The sequence below is a fragment of the Uranotaenia lowii genome, unplaced genomic scaffold (assembly GCF_029784155.1).
Source record: "Uranotaenia lowii strain MFRU-FL unplaced genomic scaffold, ASM2978415v1 HiC_scaffold_14, whole genome shotgun sequence".
Taxonomy (NCBI): Eukaryota; Metazoa; Arthropoda; class Insecta; order Diptera; family Culicidae; genus Uranotaenia; species Uranotaenia lowii.
Window position 1 is genome coordinate 167,122 of NW_026597410.1, and position 21,373 is coordinate 188,494.

Consider the following 21,373-nt stretch of genomic DNA (forward strand, 5'->3'; position numbering starts at 1 on the left):
CGTTGAAATGTTTCCACGAAAATGCAACTTAACACTAAAATTAAACAAAAAGTCAAAAGGAAATTATAAAGGGGTCCATTTGGTAATGAGAAACAACTTAGTTGTTATTGTTGATCAAATCGGTTTTCTTCTTGCCAAAACTATCTGGTAGTCCGGGAACGATCAAATGGTGTTAGCAAGATCTTGATCGAGATCTGCTTTTGAAAAAGAAATGAACTGAAAGCTTCAGGTACTGAGCGAAGGGTCTCAACAACTTTAGGATGAATGACTTGGTCGTATGAATGAACCTAACTTAGCTCAGAGGCTGATCTGAGATATTTCCACCAGCAGGAGAAAAGCTTATTCAGCGTTCCAAGAGGCTGAGATAGTTTGCTTTGCGCGGTCGGCTATGGCAGATGTAAAATCGTCGAGCTCTGCTGTTCGTTGAGCCTTCCTTGAATTTTCAGTGCTTTTGCTGCCTGTGGGTTTTCGGGAGAGTGCTGTGGTGTTTGAGAGTGTTATGTTGCCTTATACGAGTAACAAGAAGAGGGCAGATACGAAGCCTACAATAAGAAGAATACAAAATAATATTATACAGCAAGGGATACGATTACCGGAATGCTGTCAAGATGTATCTAAATTGAGTTGAAATTGCTGACGAAGTTGGGTGCGTATACGGTAATTTTACGGGTTCACATGAAGCTATCTCGCTTACTCTTAAACTCAATGGTGAATGCTACCTTTCCCAAGTCCAATCAACCAAAGCTACGACAACGAAGACACCACGGCTGCTTGGCCTATGTGTGATGTGGTATAGTATTACCTGTTAGCTGATGGCAAGTGACACGTTTAAAAATCTCACATTAGCCTAACATATTTAAAATTTGAATTAATGGCCGAATTCGGTTACTTATTGTGGAAAATCTACTGATGTGTAAAATATTAGTGTTGAAAATATGCAGTAACGATGAAGAAAAACAAACAAGTGATCGATTTACGGGATAAATCGTCATTCAACCTCAAGTGTAAGTCATTCATATTTCCAAGAAGGGAGAAAGCTGTAGAAGAATGACCCGAAAATTGGAACCATTGCGAGTTCCCGAATGAAAATTTGTTTTGTGGAAATTGTTTCGGTGTGGTAGATTTGATTTTTTTTTTTGAAAATTTTTACGTGGAATCTCAACAGATTAGTGTATCATTTTATTTTAAATAGGCCAACTTTAAAATACTAATAAATCAGGTATGGCCACACCGATACCAGTTTGAAAGGAATGTTTCGTGCTTATACGATGTAGAAAATGTATGCTTAGTATTCATATATGTTCATAAGAAAAAAGTCACAGGAGAGTGAGATAATCATATTCGGTGTGTTGATCTCGAAGAAGGTTGAGCCAACGAACACCATAGAACAGTTGAAAGACCAACATCATTACATACACTCTGATGCCAGTAGTTTTGCTTCGCCTTTTCCACTCTTCGTCATTTTTCCTCTGATCAGTCAAACAAGTCAAAGTGCCAACAAACCGCTTCTACAGCCACATAACAGGACAGATGAATGAGCTCACACAGATCGGCAGTTCCGACTTGACCAGAGATCCGTGACCCAACAACCGAGGGTTTGTTATCCCAACCGTTAAGCTGAAAATTTCTTACCCAAGGTCACTGAATTAATCAGCTTATCAATGCGTAGCTTCGGAGCATTTCTTCGTTCACGGTCATGCAGTTTTGCCTAGTGTTTTATTCAAGTTCATTACATCTTCACGACGTTGAGATAGGGCAAGGAACTCTATAATCTATCTTTTTTGTGCAATTGGTGCTGATTGCGAGCGTGAAGTATTCGCCCCATTAGTGCCTATTATTTTCCGCAAAACGTATTATGTCGATGCATCGATTTATCTTTACCTTTCAATGTTTGAGTTTTTTTAATTAGGAAGAAGCCAAGCGTTATATTATAATCGATGAATATGAGCTTTTGCTACACAACTCCCTGCGAATTACTCTTCCAAATGTCACTAAGGATCTTGTTATGAATTCCAAAGGATTTTTCGTTGAAATTATATTAGTCATTTATGCAACAAGTTACAAAAATAGGTTTTTTCAGCACGAGTCGCAAATGTATCCATCGAAGCTTGCCGAGTGCCGAAGAAGTCGAGTGTTACAACGAGTTGCGTACACAATTTTTGTAATGCCGTAAAAAACAAATCAGAATCAAGTTTTTCAACCTGAAGAAATAGATTATAGTTTATTCCTTCCAAACGAAAAATTGTATCGAAAAGTACTACATTTTGTCATTGTTTTTTCCGGTATGAAAGCAACCTTACAAAACCAAACTTCGTAATGAAAAACAAACATTTTTGTGTGGATATTTTTTGAGCCCGGATATCTCTTAAATCTATCTGTTTCATTTCTACACTGTACGACGAAGAAATTTTACCAAATAAAAATACATAGGTACAAAGTATTGGTAGGAATGGCTCTAACTGTTCAACCTCATTTATTATCACATTCTAAAAATACAACCCTCTTTTTAATTTTTAACAGAAAACTGATTCCAATTTGGTTAAGGCACATCGGGGTAAGTGGGGATGGTTTTTCGTAAAGTTCAATTTAAAAAAATCAACAGTGGATCTATTTTAATGAAATTACATGTTACATGAACATTACGTTACATTACATGAACATGTTGTTTACAAATGCGGAAAAAATGAACTTGATAGATGCAAAGCGAGAAAAGTTATCAGCTATATTGTTCTGGACTGCTGGTGTCTTCATATACCCCGCTTTATGGGGTAAGTGGGGACGGTATATTTGACCAATTCTTTTCCCTACTTTTTACATCCGAATGCTAATGTAAATTGTTTTGTTTTTTGGTGATGCATCGGTCGATTGATTTTTTGGTAGATGTCAAATCACTTTCCAATGCTTTTGCATACTATTTGTTTATAATTTACGAACGCCAGCATCAATTAAAAAAATCACTTCAATAGAAAACACCAATTTACAAAAACGTCGTAAATTGTATTGTAGGAGGGAAAGAAAATTGAAAACTTGTGTAGACATGTGTTTTTGATAAAGCCGTCCCCACTTACCCCAAGTAGGGTTTGGAGACAAAATTTTAATATTTCGTCAAAAATCACCTTTTCTTCATTTCTAACAGCCGTTTACGAAAAAATGCTAATGAAATAGGGTATATCAACTCGACATCGTAAATAAAAATCGAAAGTAAACAAAAAGTCGCTGTAAAAATCCGTTTTTGTCGGAATTTTTACAGTTATTAGATAGATTGCATGTAAATTTAACATTCTGCATCAAAAGTTGTGTTTTAATAGCCCTCGGCCCCACTTACCTCGCGTTCCCACTTACCCCGGTGTACCTTGTAAAATTTTTTGTAGTGGTAGAATTTTTTTTATATCTTTATTAGAGAGACTTTCAGCCTTTGGTTGGTACGCCTCTTAAGGAATATTAATGATTACAAATCATTTACAAGGTATGACATTTTAAGAAGACACCAAATTTGTTCTTCTTCTACTGTGTGGTTTGCGAGGGCGTTCCTTATGGATCAATCTATTTGATATACATTCCTAGGTCCTTCAAATTGTTGGTATTCCATAAACACGTGTTCCACCGTAAGCCTTGTGCCACACAAGTCATAGTTTTGGTAGAAATTTAATTCAATTCAATTTATATAATAATTGATTCTATATTCCTATCCTGACACCTTGTTTGGATTTTAGATAAACAGTAATACAAACAAGAGAAGAACAACGTAACATAATTCACATTTCAAAATCAAAACTTCAATTAACAATCTGGATCCCGATCCTTGAAAACATAGATTTTTCTAGCTAATCTGACTTCTAAATTTGCAAATGAAAGTGCCAATTCTGAGCCTGAGTTCTGGATCTTCAAATCATAATAATCGTGGAAACTTACAGAAAGCATAAATAAAATAAAGAAATCTGCAATTTACATTCAACTATATCTTGTTAAAACAACTGCCAACCAAAAATAATGTACTTGAACGAATGAAGTCTGGTGTACCGGTTTCGATGCGGTTGGTCGAACAAAACAATAACAATTCGTGAAGATTTTTTCTCTCTCATATTCTCGTTCACATGCTTATTCTGATGGTTGGCAACACCCTCGCCTATTAACATATTGCATAGGTACTGTAACATTTCATTGCGTGGATCGTCGTTTCCCCTATCTCTCCTCAATTCGTTGATGGATATTGAAATGAATGAAAACAACCTTTGGTTTGCATTAGATCCGGGGGATTCAGAGCATTCATTGCGTATGCAAGCCAAACAGACGACATTCGCTTTCCGCGCCCCTTCCGGTTTCGTTTAGTATGTGTATCACAACTCGAGGCAGTGCACTCTGTAGGCTTTTTCGAGCATCGTTGATAAACTGTCAAGGTGTTTTTCGAAATTTCGAAATAAAAATGAAACATGAATCCATGCAGAGCACGTTTTGCTTTCTCTTCCTAGCCAGTATGTGAGAGAATTAAGAAAATTTTGTAAAGAAGAGAGCAGTAGTATTAGGGCTTTTCCAGCAAGTGAAGCGAACAAACTTTGCCATTCAGATCACAATCATCGTCACCGTCAGTCACAGTTAGATAGTATTCGGATGGAAAATATTAATACGTAGAATAACTTGGTGAAGTTTTGAATATTTTGGTATTACCTACAGGCAGAAGATACTTCTGATGACTAATTTTGTCTTCAATGTCAAATATCGTGCATAGTTCATTCGGTACGAGTAAATAATTCTCGGTCATTCCGTCACACATCACTTTTTAGTGCACATTCGCCAGTGAAAAATCGATTTATGCCCATAGAAAAAATCAACACTACGAAGCTATGCGTGATTTTGCTCTGATTGCTCTTTAATATTCCGCCAGTAATTGAAAATTTGCAAGTGTTTCTACAGTTTAATGTATCATTTCTAGATAAACAGTGATTTATACTTATAGCAAAATTGACTACGTTACCTATGTGGGTCATGGGTCGGGCGTTGACTTATGATTGAGCTACAAATCCACTTTAAAATTTTAAAGATGCAATGTATCGACATCTAAAAAATTCGTGCAATTCAATTAGTGCTATACATCTTCGTACAAGATCGAGGACATGGAGATAAATCGAATGGAAAAGGAGAGAATTTCGGTTCATTTTTTCGACATTTATGTTCGATTAATTTAAAGGGCTTCTAAGTAGAGCTGCTTGTGTAGATTATAGTGTAGACTCATAAATCGTCATCTAAGCAGATACAAAAAAAACTATCACAATGTTTAGCTGTCTTTGGCAATTGTGGGATTGGTAAGCTGCCACACCAACGTTTGCTTTGGCACTGATGAATGAGTTAATTAATAATAAATGTTCAAATGATTTTTTCTTTTCACAGGATCGATCCACCCACTTTCACCACGATGGAAAGTAAAAAATTACAACAGCTACAACAAGCCAACTCTCATTTGGCACCGATTCCTCAAACCAAACCACCTGGTTATCAGAATCAGAACAATGAGTACCAAGCAACTCGATCACCAGTATTTCAAAATCACCCGCAGTATCAAAGCTTTGCATCGAATTTTGCACATATTAATTACCCTCACCAAGTGAGATCACAACAGCCCCATCCCCATCAACAACAACAACAACATCCCAGTGCACATAGCAGTCCCAAATCGAATAACAATAGTTTGTACCTAAGTGAATACTCAAGTTCGAGCCATGCCGGGCAATCGCAACATCAACAAACCATTGGCAATCATTATCAATTCGATCAAATGTATCAAACATCTTCCCCTTCGAGTGGAAGCGGCGAAAGAGAACGATTATACCAGACTGCTGCTAGGTCTACACAACATTTACATTCGAACCAGCCGCTAACCAAATTGGAGCTGCAATTTCAACAATTGCAAAGAGATAAGATCCAGGCACAAATCAAAACCGCAACGGAAGCTCTAGCACATCAACAACAGACATTTGCTCTTCGGCAGCAACTGAATCCTCCCGTGCAGAATTATCATTTAAAACAAAATTTGTTGCAGAATCTTTCTCAGCAACATCAGCAACAGATTCATCAGCAGCAAATACACCAACAGCAAAGTCAAAATCGTAATGCACCTCCTTCAAGTTTGAATCTAACAAGTCATTTCAACCAGCTCAAGGGCCGATGAAGCTAGCAAGTCAAAATACCCAAGATTACGGGGCAATGTCTGCTACGAATCAACATGCCAACAATGAAACATTTTATCAAGGAGCTCAACACAAATATAATCATACCAAAACAGCAACCATTATGCAATCGCCAAATCCGAATCAAATTATCATTCAACAAAACATCCCCGGTCAAGTGGTCAATCAGGCCTGCCAGACGCAGATAAGTGGTGTCAAAAATCCTCCCTTGACTCAGAAATCTCCGAACTCCCAATCAGATTCGTTGTCTTCTCCTTCCCATGATGGATTGGAAAGACGCAAAAGTGGTCCGGTACATACTTTGAAATCGCCTGTCACAAAAACGACCTACAAATGCACCCATTAGCATGTCCGGTTGGTTGTATAAACAAGGCTCTGATGGGCTGAAGGTTTGGCGGCGTAGATGGTTCGTTTTGGCAGAATATATTTTGTATTATTACAAAAGTCAAGAAGAGGAGAAATTGCTGGGAACTGTACTCTTGCCATCTTATACAATATCAGCTTGTCTGCCAGAGGACAAAGTGTACAGAAAGTTTGCTTTCAAATGTGAACACACGAATATGAGGACGTTTGTATTCGCAGCAGAAACCTCAGAATCGATGACTAACTGGGTGAGATCATTGACCATGGCAACAATGATGAAGAGTAACAGCGATTCGGAAACTAGTCCACCATCTAACACTGGCCGGAGTGGCGAAAACAGTGATTCAGGGATACAAACGTACCAATCACAAATTTGTAAAACAAGTGGCGTAATGCCAGCTCCAGTCACTCCTGTTTCAGACAACGGAAATGGTTCTCAACACTGTACGCGAATGCACCCCCTAAGCCGAGAAGAGTCAATGATGGTGGATATTCTTCACCAAGCCCTGAACATTTACCACCAGAACGATACGATCAAGAACATCAGCAACTTCGGGGAGCAGGAGATTCAGTTTACGGAGGTCGGGATTTTACTAGACACGGCAAATCGACGGAATCAAATAATTTGCTTCAGCAGTCGCATAATAGCGATCGCGAACAGATCAAATTCGACCATAGCACGTATTCGGCGGCCCCAACGTATGCATACAACGATGCCGTTTACGGAAACGCTAAACGAATTGAACGAGATATGTACATACAGAAATTAATTCAACAACAGCAGCAGCAGCAACAACAGTTAGCCCTTTTGCAGCAACAACAACAACATCAAGAACAACAACAGCAACAACAGCAGCATCCACAAACTGCAATGCAACAAACGCCTCAGCAACAGCGTTTATCAAACAATCCTTTTATGTACCCCAATATGGACCGTCGCACTCCTGATACTTATGGACCACCAAGGGCCTCACTGGACAAGCACATGTCAGACTATGAAGACATCTACAATCTAACAATGCTCTCGAAATCTCTTCCTCTCAATGCTGAAGATGCAAGTTATAGGAGACCCATGAGCCCGACCAGATACGAAGCTAATAATCAAAATCCAGCAATGCCTCTTCGCTACACGCCCAATTATTTGGAGGTAAGAATATAAACAACATCGTTAGCACAGTTTCTAATAACGCTTTTTTTTTCTTTGTATTGTTAGAAAACACCAGCAGCACAACATGTCCAAATGCGAGCACGACCTGTCCAGTCAACAATTCCACGACCCCATTCGGCTGACTTCTTGGACTACGAAGCAAGGAATCCAGTAAAAACAAAACTTCGAGAAGCGCCTGCACAAGCACCGAGACCTAAATCGAGCCTGGATATTGTACGAACTCCAGACCATTACTACTACTCAGAAGCGAGCTATGCAGAAAAAATGCGTATGCAAAGTGCTTCCTATCTGCAACGAGTCAACCCAGCGGCACTTACTGGAAAGCCGAAAATCGAAGAAACTAGTGGTAACAAATGAAAACTGCATTATACTTTCTAAACCTAATCATCGATATTTTTGCAGGGTTCAACAACTCCAGTACTGTGCCTCGAGATGGGTTCTATCCATACAGAGCTGGCGATTACGCAGAAGATATTAAACAGGGCTCTGCCAGTGTACCACGAACGCAACGATTAACGATGAACAACTTGAAAAAGTATCCTTCGCAGCAGGAGCAATTTTTAAGATCTGCTAGTGCTCGCTTGCCGCGAAAGGAGGATGATTCTCCAAATGTAATCGATGGAGAGCGCAAACGCGAGGAATCCATGAAACGGCTATTGGAATGGAAACAGCGGATGCTGCAGTCTCCATTAACACGTAAAATATCACAGAAACAGCAAAAATTAGAATTTGGTTCACCTAGTTCGTCTGCCTATTCATTGCTGACGAAATCACCTCACGTTGCAGTGGAAGCTGATCTCTACCAAGCTCAAATCAAACCACCTCATCAACAACAAACTGAAAGCAAGTCCAATCTAGAATACAATAGCTATTCTTCAGATGATGAAGGTAAGCGATAAAACTTGTTGTTCCTATCTGTTGTAGCTCTCTATCCCTTCCTGTTTAGTTTATTTTTTTATTTTTTCAAACATAACAGGGGCCCAAGTTGTCACACTTCTATGTAAATTTGTATTTTTCCCCAAACAGAAATTACTAATCAATATAATGATACGCGTTGGAGCGTTTTCAGATAACCACTGACCTTCTTTCAGCTTTCTACTTTCTTCGTAGCTGTTTAATTCTGGATTTGCTTTGAACGGCTGTTTGTTCTTTTTCATATAATTAAGTGTTTTTCTATTGCTACTATTGTTTTTTTATGCTTTTTCGATCGAATTAATTTGAGTATTGTGTTTATACGGATTGATGGCGATTGGATTAACCAGACTGACCTTCCTGCAGCGTATAAGGTTTTATATAAACATGAGAAAATGCTACAAAAACAGTTTAATAAACCCTGCACTAGCCATACTCAAACGCCTTCTCAACAGCTCCCAAAAGCAAATCCTGAATGAATTCAACATCCTATCCTAATAAACAAAAACGCCTGTTTTAACTGTAGATGTGGTATTTTAAATGGTTACGGGCTCGAAAGTTTCCAGAACTGAATAGAAAAAATAAACTTACATATCTTCTTTTAACGAATAACGGTTCCAAAAAGATTTTCTCTGCGTAGCTGGTAAATGCAACTTTCTTTAGTAAGCATAGAATGCTAAACTCAACCACAAATCACGCATAGCAAACATCTTATACTCTGTATTATCTGTATTATATTACCAACCCAGATGGAACAGAAAATACGCCGGCAGGAAGGTCAGCCCAAAATGTTTCCACTTCCACGAGTGCTAAACTAGAAGTTAGTGAATATGTACCTTCAGCAGACGAAACGTCCGTTCAAGTTGCTGGAGAACTTAACCTGAGTGAATATGACAATACAGACATTATTCAAGACGAAATAACAAACGTCAATGATTCTAATATTTACGAAAACAATACAATAATAGGAGCGAAAAAAACTACAAGGCCCTTAACCCATGATCGAAATTTCAAAGAAAAAATTTTGCCAATTGAACCGGAGTCAAAATATGTGCCTGTTTACAATCATAACACTATTTTGAAATCCCCTGTACAAAATCCCAACCTCGTTAAAGAGGCAGAGCCAGACGTTCATCAAACAGAGTCTGCAATAGATTCATCTCATGAAGAAATGGAAGATTTGTCGATTGAATATACGGATCAAGATTTAGACGAAGCTTTGGAAGCAGAACTGTCTGTTGAGGTTGAAAAAAATGAAGGTGAACTATCAAATGATATGAATATCGACAATCAATCTTTCTATATGCCAATGACTCCTAAAAAACCCGTTCTGAGTCTAGATTCCTCTGAACCTAAATTGACTGCGATGGATATCTTAAGTTCTATTCAGCAAGGTACACGTTCAGAGGCGAGTCCACAAGATGAAAATACTTACATCGAAATGACGAATGGGTTGAGTGGAAAGTGTGTGTTTGGGGATGATTTGAAATCGACCTACGAAATGATTATGGTACAGAACAGTCCTCCCAAAACAGAACAGGAGCCTTTATATATGGAATTATCACAACTTAGCAGTAACAGTCTAGAACGAAAACCAACATCAGAAGCTGCCAATAGATATTCAATGTCAGAATCCGCTAGTAGTACGCTAAAAAAAAAGCAATCTGATCGCAATTCCTCAACCAAGAAACATTCCAAACGTAATGATTTGCCTGATATATTGAAATCTAATAAGAATTGTCTTAAAAGTGATGATAGTTCCGATGCTGATGATGAGGTCACTAACAGTACGGAAAAAATTAAAATCAAAACTGCTCGTTCTAGGTTCAGTTTATCAGACACCTTTCGACCAGCTTCTTACTATTTGGGTGCTAGCAGCAGCACACCCCTTGGAGACTGTCTGGACAGTTCGGACAGTGAAATAGTACCACCACCTCCGATCCCATCTACGGCACTGCCATTAGACGAACATAATAACGATGAAATGTTTTTGTCGGAAAATTTCGATACCGTCAAACGACGCGACAAAATGTCTAAATCGAATTCGCACACCTCTCTGCACAACAACTCAGACCATAGGCTGTCAAATCAAATGAATGGTTCAGATTCTATCGAAAACAAACAAACAATAGGAAAACAGCATTACGAATCCAATCGATCAAGTTTGCAAAGTAGCTTTTATTTGGGAGCTTGTTACAATATGGAGGGGTATGATGTAGGTTCAAATACGTCTTCGGACTATGACCTTTACAAACGATTGAAAGCAGATATGCCGCATGAAGACACTAGCCGGCGAACGTCAACATCGCTTTCGGAAACCGAATCGATTGAACTACGACGGAGCAGTTCCAAAATGGACATTCAAACTAGAAACAAACGTAGACCTATTTCAGAAGATTCTCTAAACGAGATACAAATGCTAGGACACTGCAACATTGATGAAACAATATCCAATGCGAGCTTTGATCAATATTTAGGTAATCTGGAGACTGTTTACGTGACTTCCGAAAAGAACAGCTCAAGTCGATTAAGTTGGATTAACGATAGTTTGAGCAATCTTCCCGGGACTGATGGGTACAAAAATGGACGGGACAACAGTATTTATTATGAAAATGTTGATATCAAATCATCAGAGCCCGAAATTCATAGCCCTCCAGGTGATTCTAAAATTTTCTATGATTCACTGGAAGACTTGGGCTCACACGAGAAATTAACCTTATCACCGTTAAAGGCGAAAAACTTGTCCATCCATGACGCTCAATGCGAATCTGAAGATTTGATGGCCGCTGGGCGGAGCAATTTGAATATCGATATCGTGGACACTGTTACTACTATGTCGTCGATGGATTTGGACCAAAGAAGTTCTTGTACCGTTTTCGATGTAACACAAACCACAACACCTGTTCACAGCAGAGGAAATAGTAACCTTTCCGATTCTGCACCGTACTATTATTCTGATCTGCAAAGTAGAAACTCCTCTTCGTTGGAAATCAATAAACTATCCGAATTAAGTAAAACTAAATTTCCATTGAAATTAAATAATCAGAGAGATGTGGGAATTAAAAAGACTGGAATATCACATATTCACAATCCAATCAGTCATGTAAAAGCGGCGAATATTTTGACAGCGGCTGAAAAAGATTCAGATATTGATATGAGAAATATTTATGAATCAGATCGCATGATAGATAAGAACGTAAATAAAATGCTAGAAGCTTCCCTTTCGAACAATCAAAAATATAATTTTTCCAATAAGCTTAACAATAATCAATCTTGCTCGAATGATTTTAACCTTCCAGTTGAGGATTCGAGCACTTCAACATCGATACTGGCTTCAATATTGAAATCTACCAATTGTTCTAGCAACGGTCAGGTGATGTCTGCTATTGCGAATCAAAACGCTGCTTCCAAATGTACTCTAAATATATCTACAGATAGGTCAGCGAGCGGAGATCATCTTTGGGAGGAAGACAGTTTATGGAGAGATAATCTTAGAAGAGCTTCACATATGCACGCCAAATCAATGGAGAGTTTGGACCATCTAGGAGCAGGACCGTCGTCCGCTTTGCAGTCAAAGCTTTCCACATTGAATCGAAAACATTTACAACGCCAGGTAGGGAAATCGATTACTCGTGATGTGACTTACGTAAACGATGGACTACTTACAAAGGCACCACTTTTGAAAAAGAATCATAAAACGCAGAATTCTAACGACGAAAACGATGTTTATGTACAATTATCAAACAAATCTAATAGACCTGACTCTATATCATCCGACACAAACTCAGATGTGTATGAAATATTGAGAGAGGAAAATAAATTTGACATCCACCGGGAAAACATTCGACAGTGGGACTTGATGTCAAGTGGGTTAGTTAATAGTGCAAATAAAATCTTGGAAGCAGATGTTACAAACATCGCTTCCAACAAAGATAACAAAGTGGGTAGCAGGAATAACACACTCAGAAGAAGTAAGGATAACACAGGTTCTTCAGCAATCGACGGATCGTTTCGATCTGTAAAGGCAACAGCCACTAGCGCGCCCAAAGTAAGCATGCTGATTGGTCCCACTAACAGTAGCCTTGACGCTGCTAGCTCACCAGCCGTGGAAAGCAATGAATATTCGCCAAATCCTGGTTCCAGCCATACCTTTGCCACGTCGTCGGATGCACATGTTCACAAAAAGCACAGTAACACAACACACTAATGGTTGCGAGCAAATGAATACAAAAACACAACACCTTTTGATGACATATATATTGTTTATTACAATAAGCACTCTAATTCCAATTCCAGACAATAAAAGTGAACAGTGATTACAACATTTGGTAAAATATCAAGTTTGCTGCAAGCAACATTCCAAAATTAAGAATTTAGCAATAAATATTTCATATTGTACAATTTTAAAGGATTAGTAAAATATTAATAAATCTTTTTACTTATGTATTAATGAATAAACGTTTGATTCATATACAAAAACGAGTTGTAAATATTGATATACAGCAGATATGGAACAAATTTCACCAAACTTTATTGCAGCACACTGTACATTACACGAAGCATTCGACGACCTTCCCTGTGTGTTTCAAAGAAGACTTTTTTTTTAATACTTTCAGCTTCTATTTCAGTGCGCAACGTTAAAAATATACCTAAAGTGGCACTCACGGTCAAACCTGATCCATCTGACTATCGTTTGGATTCCAGTATAAGAATGTATTACGATCCAGCTCAAACGGAATACTTTTATCAAGAGCAAGAATGCTACGTACGACCAGATATTAGCTTCGAGTCCACTCATGACTTATACACACAAGCACAGTTACAGCGGGCTCAGGAAATTAATCTTCAACAGCATTACCAGCTTCAGGACATTGATCGTAGCTTAGCCAACATGAGCCAACAGGAGTCTCCTAGTGAGCAATGGCCTGAACTATCTCAACAAATATTCATCAACAATAATGGTATTCACAGAAGTCCGACAATACTAGAAAGACCAGAACTAAGAGTAAGTATTTATAATCAATAAAAAACTGCAGAAAAAAACTAAACATTTGATGCAAACTTAATTCAACACTCAATCAATCATGTTTTTCACAGTCTTTTAAAATGTCTGCTGGCGAGTTACTGAATCGTACTCACGAAGAATTAGTTTTGCTGTTGATCCAATTGCGAAGACAGAACAGCAATACAGCACGTTCAATCGAGCAGTGTTGCACAAACATTCATGAAATTCAGGTTGTTGTGATTGTAGATCACTTTATTTTTATTCATGTAAACTCAACATCTAACATGGTTTAGGGTGACAATAGAGCAATCAAAATTAAACTAACCTCTCACCATATACATAAAAAATGGAAATATGGGTTCTAGCTTCACATAATTTGTTTGGCATTTGCTTTGATAATGGGCTACATTTGTGGAAATGTTCTTATTACACTGTCTGAATGAATCGTGATTGATCGGTGCATTTGTTACAGAATTCTATACGTATATCTGATGGACCAACTAGAGCCGAAAACCTAGCTCGTCTAGAGGGTCTCAAAAAACAGCTGACAGAACTAGAAAAACAATATGAAAAGGAAAAACCACTGATCAATTTAGTTGACAACATGGTCAAATTGGGATCGCTCTATAAAGGAGGCCCTAACCAGAACAAAAATATCGGTTCTTCAGAATCAACGACCCTCGACAGACTTGAGTTCAACCAAAGAGTCCAGGAACGTCGTCTGTTGCAAGAAGAACAACGGCAATGGGATAGGCTCAGTCCAAATTATCTTGAATTACAGGTATTTTAAAACGGTCTACCATCTAAGTTATCTAGGAAATCGACCCTTATATTTAAATTGCAGACAAAAGTTCAGCAGCTCTATCAAATCGACCAATTACTTCAGGAAGAATCTGGTACCCTACAAAACTTACAACGTGATAAGGAAGACTTAGAACGGGCACTGGGAGGCTTGAAAGCAAAAATAATGAGCGGCGAAGCCCCACCTTTGGCAATTGAAGCTGCCCGACAGCAACAGCACACACTGGAGAGAGAACTGTCCCGCGTTCATCTCCTACTGGCAGAAAACTCGAAGGTAATACCTATTTCATTTAGATTTTTTACGAGGTTAAAAAAGATTTTTGGTAAGATATTTTATCAGATGGAATGTAACTGTTTTGTAGGTGGCTAGGGAAAAATGGCCTTGGTTGTCAACATGCGGCGGCAATGTTACACGTTTTGTCTATGTATCGTGTGACCAACATCTTTTAAATAAGTGGTCGTGAATCTCGTTTTTAAGCTTTTTTTCCTCAGATTTAAGCTTTTTTTTGCCTTGAGAGCATAGGAGACGAAAGCTTAAATCTGAGGAAAAAAGCTTAAATCCGTCAAAAAAGGGGAAATCTGAGAGATGTGCTCCATATGGTTTGAATAGCGTTGCCGCCGCCTGGTTGTCAAATTTCCGAAAAAAAAACTGTTTTGTAGGTGTTGCAAATTTATCGAAAAACTATGGTCTCTCTCATATATGTATGTGTTCGTAGGCAAATTTCACTAAAATATCATTTCGTCTCGAAAAGTGGTGATTGTATGCAAAAAATAAACATTGTAAAGTTCATGGAAAAATAAGCCAAGCTTTAAGTGTTATTTTGGGTTTTTTTCTATTTCAGAAACTAGAAAAAACGGTTAATGACAACGCACGGTTAGAGCAAGAATTGTTGGTACTTCGGCAGAAGTTGCAAGCTTCTCGAGATACGCGCGGAGTGCCAGGGACACTGGCTACCGGACAAGATGGACAATATGTTGGTAAAGCGACAGCTGTGCTCGAATCGGAATTGAGACGTGTTCAGCAATTAGTGGGTAATATGCAAAGGCATAGACAGGAATTGAGCCAAGCTGTAAGGCAGCTGACGGACAATTCTGATAGCCTTTACAAACAAATCAACGGAGAAAATCGGTCTCATATTAAGAAAAGATCTAGTAGTACGTCATGGGTTGAAACTGATCTGGATTCATTGGTCAGTAGAGAAAATTCGAAGAATGAAAGTACATTATCGTTGAACGTGATTGATAAACACAATCCGTTCCTCACTACACCCAGCCATTATGATCAGCGATCTGAAGGATTCGAATCATGTAGCATTGATAGCGATGATCTGCTGGAAGATGCAGCCGGAAACTTGCTTAGTTATCAAGATAAACACGAAATTAAAACTGTCCGAATCGTTAAACGTGAATCAGAGCGACGCAACAGGGATCGAGAGAAAGATCGAAGCAACACATCAATGCACAGTCTTGATCAGGTATTGGAAGAAGAAGCACAAATCTTCGAGAATTATTCAAATTATCATCGATCAAAATCGTTGCCGAGAGGATATGAAACACACGAAGCGTTTACTCAGAATCAGGACATACCAGTTCATACAAATAATTTGAAAGATTACTACAGTATGACTGCAAATAGTAACAATAGCTATCCAGTTTCGATGATTGACAGAAAAGCAGACCTCTACAGTGGTTGTGACAGAATGATGAAGAATTCAGCATCGAAGTCTAGTAACTTCTCTCTCGCTTCTTCTTTGGAATTAAACTCAACGATGTCAGGTCTAAGTAACAAAGCGGAATCGGTGCAAAGTTTAGCGATTGCTGAACAAAGCCCAATATTCCAAAGCGAGGCAGCTAAACAAATAATACATGAAATGGGAACTGAACCATCACGACAAAATTCAAAAGCTGTAGGAAATAGTAGCAATGGTGCCATATCCACGGCAGTATCAGATCGGCAGAAACAAAAGGCTGAACATTTAGCCCAACAGAACAAACACAGACGATCTGTGCCGAAGGAGAAACGTCGTCATCACACGGCGCCACACCATGTCAATGCCAAGCAGATAGAGCTTATGCACAGTGAAAATGATATGAACAAAAATGTAAGTTTTTCCAAAACAACCCGATGATTTCTAGAAGTTTTTTTGCCTAACGATGCATTTTTCGTAGAACGTCAATTGGCGAGCCAGAGACGATGTCGATTTAGAAGTAACTTTGCGTCCTCGATCAAATGCACCTGACGTGGTGCGATCAGCAATGGGACCCAGGGAGAAAATTTCCGAACACACTATAGATAAGCTTTTAGCAGCGCCCAGTAAAATTTTAATTCCTGAAAGGTATGTTCCAGAACAGGTGCCGGAACTTTCTCCGGAGGAGAAGCAACGCCGTCAAGAAAAGGTGGAAGCCATCAAAAAGATGTTATCAGAAGCACCCATAGCAGGAAATGTATGTTCATCAATAATGGTATATCAATATGAGGGTTCTGTTATTCGATTTCGTTTCTGCCTTACAGGATACATCTCCAAACCAGCCGGCTAATGCTGAGAAAAGGCAAAGAGAACATTTGCTACAGCTCAATCAAATTCTAGCACAGCAAGTTATGCAAATGAGTAAAATTGTTGCCGGTGAGTAAGCACTCAATCGTAAAGTTTGTGTGGCTATTTATGTATCTTAGTTACTAAAGTTGTAGCCATTCAGTCAGAAGGACAACATTGAATCCATTTTTGTTTTATTTTTATTATTTCATTTGTTTTGTTTTCTCTTTTTTTCATTAGGTAATCCGTATCATGCCACTAATACACCAAAGTAGTGATCAAATTGCAATAGGTCGCACTTATTTGTGAAATGATTTTGAATGCCTTTTACTTTACATTTGGCGGCTTCTTGTATGCATTTTTTAAGGAATGTCTAGCCTTTTGAGTTTGTTTTTTTCAATAAGTTTTTTAGGCTAATTTTGAACCTTATCTGTGATCATCTAAATGTGTATCGTTCATAACAATCAAATCAAATCGAATATCCTCCAATGCTTGCCAACCATTCAACAACATTGAAACAATCAACTACGAAACTACCGCATCAACCGAACAGACGACAAGCCTAGGAATCACAAGAAAGGTTTGTATAACAAAAAACATAATACTGAGCAACAGAAAACGGAATTCACATCGCTTTAGAACAAGTTTCAAGATCAAACCAGTACTACAAGTTTTTTGGGCGATTGACTAAATTTGTTATCTAGCTCATCCCTTTTCGTGCAGAAATCTTAAAATAAGATTTCAACTATCGGGCCCTATAAGAATTGTACGAACTGTGCACTTTAAGAGCTTAAAGTTTATTTCAATTTCTGAAAATTTTCAAAATTATGAGAATTGTTCTATAGCATTCACATGAAAGATTAAATCATCATTCATATGATTTTTTATCTGGAAAATTACTCGCATGTCTAGTTTATTGTGCTCATTCTAATTCTGTAGGATTTTCCATTTTGAATATTCGACCTTTAAACTAACTTATAACTTTCTTGATAAATCTTTGCGAAAAAGAAAATTCAATGGCCGTGCTTCCATCAAGCATTAATAAGCTAAAAAAATCCAGAGGTCTGTTTAGGAGCAACAGTCGCAACAAGAGCAGTAAACCAGCTGGTGACGATGATGAAAACTACCAAAGTGAGGTGGAATACAATGAAGATGACGATGATGAGTACGACACGGAATCCCCGCCGGAACCGCTACCATTATACCAACAACGAGAAAATTTCTTCACCTAAAATACCGATTTCAGCACCGATCGACTTCCATATGTACAAATCTCAACCGTAAGATACGATGCATTTTATCATTGTTAGCACTATCTGTTAAAAATGGAGGAATAGTGCTTAAATATATTGAACTATTTCTATCCGTCCATCATCGGTTGAAAATATTGTTTATTATCATCACAGTACATAATCTATTTCACAAAAGAAAAGCTCAGCTTCGCACCTTATAAACATAGGCCATAACGATGTTACTCATATATACCGTACTCACGCATATCAACAACAAAAATATGAGAAACGATAGACTAATTTCAGTACATTTGAAGCGCGCTTTAAAGGAAATTCATTTGTATTTAGCAATCCCTTTTAAGTTCAAGCAAGCCCAGTGCGGAACGAATTGAATATTTAATCATAGGTAAAAGAAAAACTATTTAAGCATTTCCATACAAAAGTACAATAAACAAAATTTATGAAAGAACTTGAATAATGTTTCGTCAATTAGATCGGCAGTATGGAATATCAGAATAACAAGTACATATGTCATAACAATAAAAATAAACGAAGCAAAAAACACTTAGCAGCTTAAATGTCAATATTGGAGAAATCATGTGCTTCGTGCAGATCGTAAAGTCGTATATCATAATAAATAGTTGTCAATTCGAGATAAAGTAAATGCTATACTAAACTTGCTCAATTGATTCCCTACAATTACACAGAATATCACAAATAAAACTTATACCTATTGTACGAAGCTTAACGACACTTATTGATATTCAACTAAATGGCAGTATTGAGTTTACACGATGAAACATAATTTAATACTCCGCCACCTTCATATCACACATATACATCAAAATACCTACTTACAAAATGTAAAGCAAAACTAAGAAAAAACTTCGAAACAGGGCTCATTGCTGAATTCGGTCGCTACATTAGAAACCGTTCAGTTTTGAAAGCGAAATTATTGAACGAAACTCAACAATTACGTGCTCTATTGCAATACAGGGTTAATTTAGCAAAATAAAATTGAATAGCCGAATACCTGTAGAAATCCACATTAAATAATCATCACACCTGCACAGTCATGTTCAAATGGCGAGAGAAATTGGCTTATGAGCAAAGCATCCCAACAGTTTTCTATCGATACAAAACCCCGTCGCTTTAGTTTGGCTTCGGTCTGAAATCAGCTTTCAGATATCACCTAAATATTCATCGTAACGTAGAACAGTTGAATTTTATTTGTATTATTATAAAACCTACATTATGTACACTGTACACGCCTTTTGTGTAGAAGGTATTGAAAGCATAAATAGATTGCAAGCTGCCATATATTTTACTGAAAAGATGATTGACATCGGAATTTCTCACATTCAGGTGCTCAGAGTTGATTTGGTCGAATAATTTGTTTTAAATTTTTTTTACAAACTGGAATCCAGCGTGATTTCAGTACTTTTGTTACAATCAATATTCTTAACCATTCCCAAACCCGTTTAAATTAAAGCAAAAATATCGTTGAATATTATTAGTCGGAACAAATATTAGACATTTAAGGCGTATGGATACCATATTGTTATGAAGTTTCAGCAAAACAATGCAATTGTAAGAAAAAATCAGATGATAAATGCAAAAGAAACAACCCTTTACCCTGTTTTTAGTTCAACTAGAAATTCTCTACCAAATATGTTAATCAAACAGCAGTTTAACAGTTTCTAAGCTATGGAATAAAATGTTGGAAAGATGGGTAAAAAGAAATTATTATTGCATAATATCACACTACAATCCTTTTTTTCATATTCTTTAATAGACATGGAAAAATTCAACTACCAAAAAATCTAAAAAACTTAAATAAAGTAAACTTTTCAGAAGACAACAATTAGTTTTGGTCGAAAAAAGTAATGAACTTTTGGTTTATATTTTATTTATTTAACAATCTTTGCGGATACTTTAAATTATATACAGAGATTAAACTGTCCTACCCTATCCTATCTGTGTTCCATGAAATTTCGAAAGCATCTTACAGTCTTCAGTCTCCCTGCTCAGTGTATATTGCGGAATTAGCGGCAATTTATTGGGCACTGGAGAATGTCGCTTTACGTCGCTGTACGCTTTACATTATCCCACAGGTAAGCCTTAAACGACAGATTGTTAATCATCATAAAATACCAATTCCAAAAATTATATGTCAGTAACTTGATCAAGTATGCACTTTACTTTTTCGTCGTTGCCCCGCAATTTAATTGAGATTGATAAATTTTCCTAGAATTTTAAGCATTCATTGTGTTCTTTTGAAGGCATAGATGCAATATTGTTTCTGGACAAAACATAATCTTGGAGTTTTTTTTTGTTGTTAAGATTACATTGTTCTAGCTAAAGCATGGGTGGCCAACCCGTTGACGGCGAACACAAATTTTTGGCCCGCGAAGCTTTGATAAGCTTCAATGTTATGAAAGAAGAATTCTACTCAAAAAAATCAGAGCACGGTCATAATATATGTGAACACTTCTTGAAGCGCCAATTTTGAAAAAAGATTCTTAGAATCTGAAATGAAAAGCTAATCACCGTGAAATTATTTTATAAAATTTTATGAAATTATTGTTAACGGCTATAAGGGTATATACGGACGATAGTATTGACGAAAAATTGGCCTCAGCCATAACCTCAAATTTTAATTTGCTGGCGGCCTCACCAGTGATGCTAGGTGCTTTACTAAAACAGTACTTGCGTGCTTTAAACTAATTATAATATTTCTGAATTGATCAAATTTTTCGACTATCATCAGCTAAATGTTTGAATTTATTACGGGGCGTCCCGGAATGGATGAAGTTGAGCCATCTTTTGCTGATGAATTTTCAAGGTGAATTCAAAACATCAAATATATTTTCATGTACTGCTTGGTAGATTAAAAAAGAGTTGTTTCTAACTTCTAAACCAATGCAAGATCATTCACTGTTACAAACTAGTAAATTAATGAAAGCCCCGTCTATTTTTTTGTAAATTCTTTATTTGAAACGGCTCATACCTTTAGGCTTTAAGGAGCCAAACTCGTTTTGTTTAATTACAATTGTGTGCTTATATCTAGTTCACTTTTTGAAGAAAAGATAGATGATAGAAAGGGAAATGTGAAAATAAAAAGAATTATAGACGAAGATCAATAGCTTTTAGGAAAAGATACATTTCGAACATGT

The 21,373-nt window shown here is 37.4% G+C and overlaps 1 protein-coding gene across 1 annotated transcript; it reads left to right on the forward strand.

The window, feature by feature from the left end:
• Positions 1-4,548: 4,548 nt before the first annotated feature.
• On the forward strand, positions 4,549-19,925 carry LOC129759327 (uncharacterized). Its single transcript, XM_055756732.1, is given in 16 exon segments — positions 4,549-5,300; positions 5,386-6,128; positions 6,131-6,501; positions 6,503-6,980; positions 6,983-7,692; positions 7,759-8,059; positions 8,116-8,601; positions 13,254-13,630; positions 13,723-13,860; positions 14,103-14,411; positions 14,475-14,705; positions 15,274-16,533; positions 16,601-16,876; positions 16,944-17,055; positions 17,519-17,545; positions 17,974-19,925. Coding segments are annotated over 16 exon segments (6,075 nt in total). The 5' UTR covers positions 4,549-5,268; the 3' UTR covers positions 18,198-19,925.
• Positions 19,926-21,373: the final 1,448 nt, after the last annotated feature.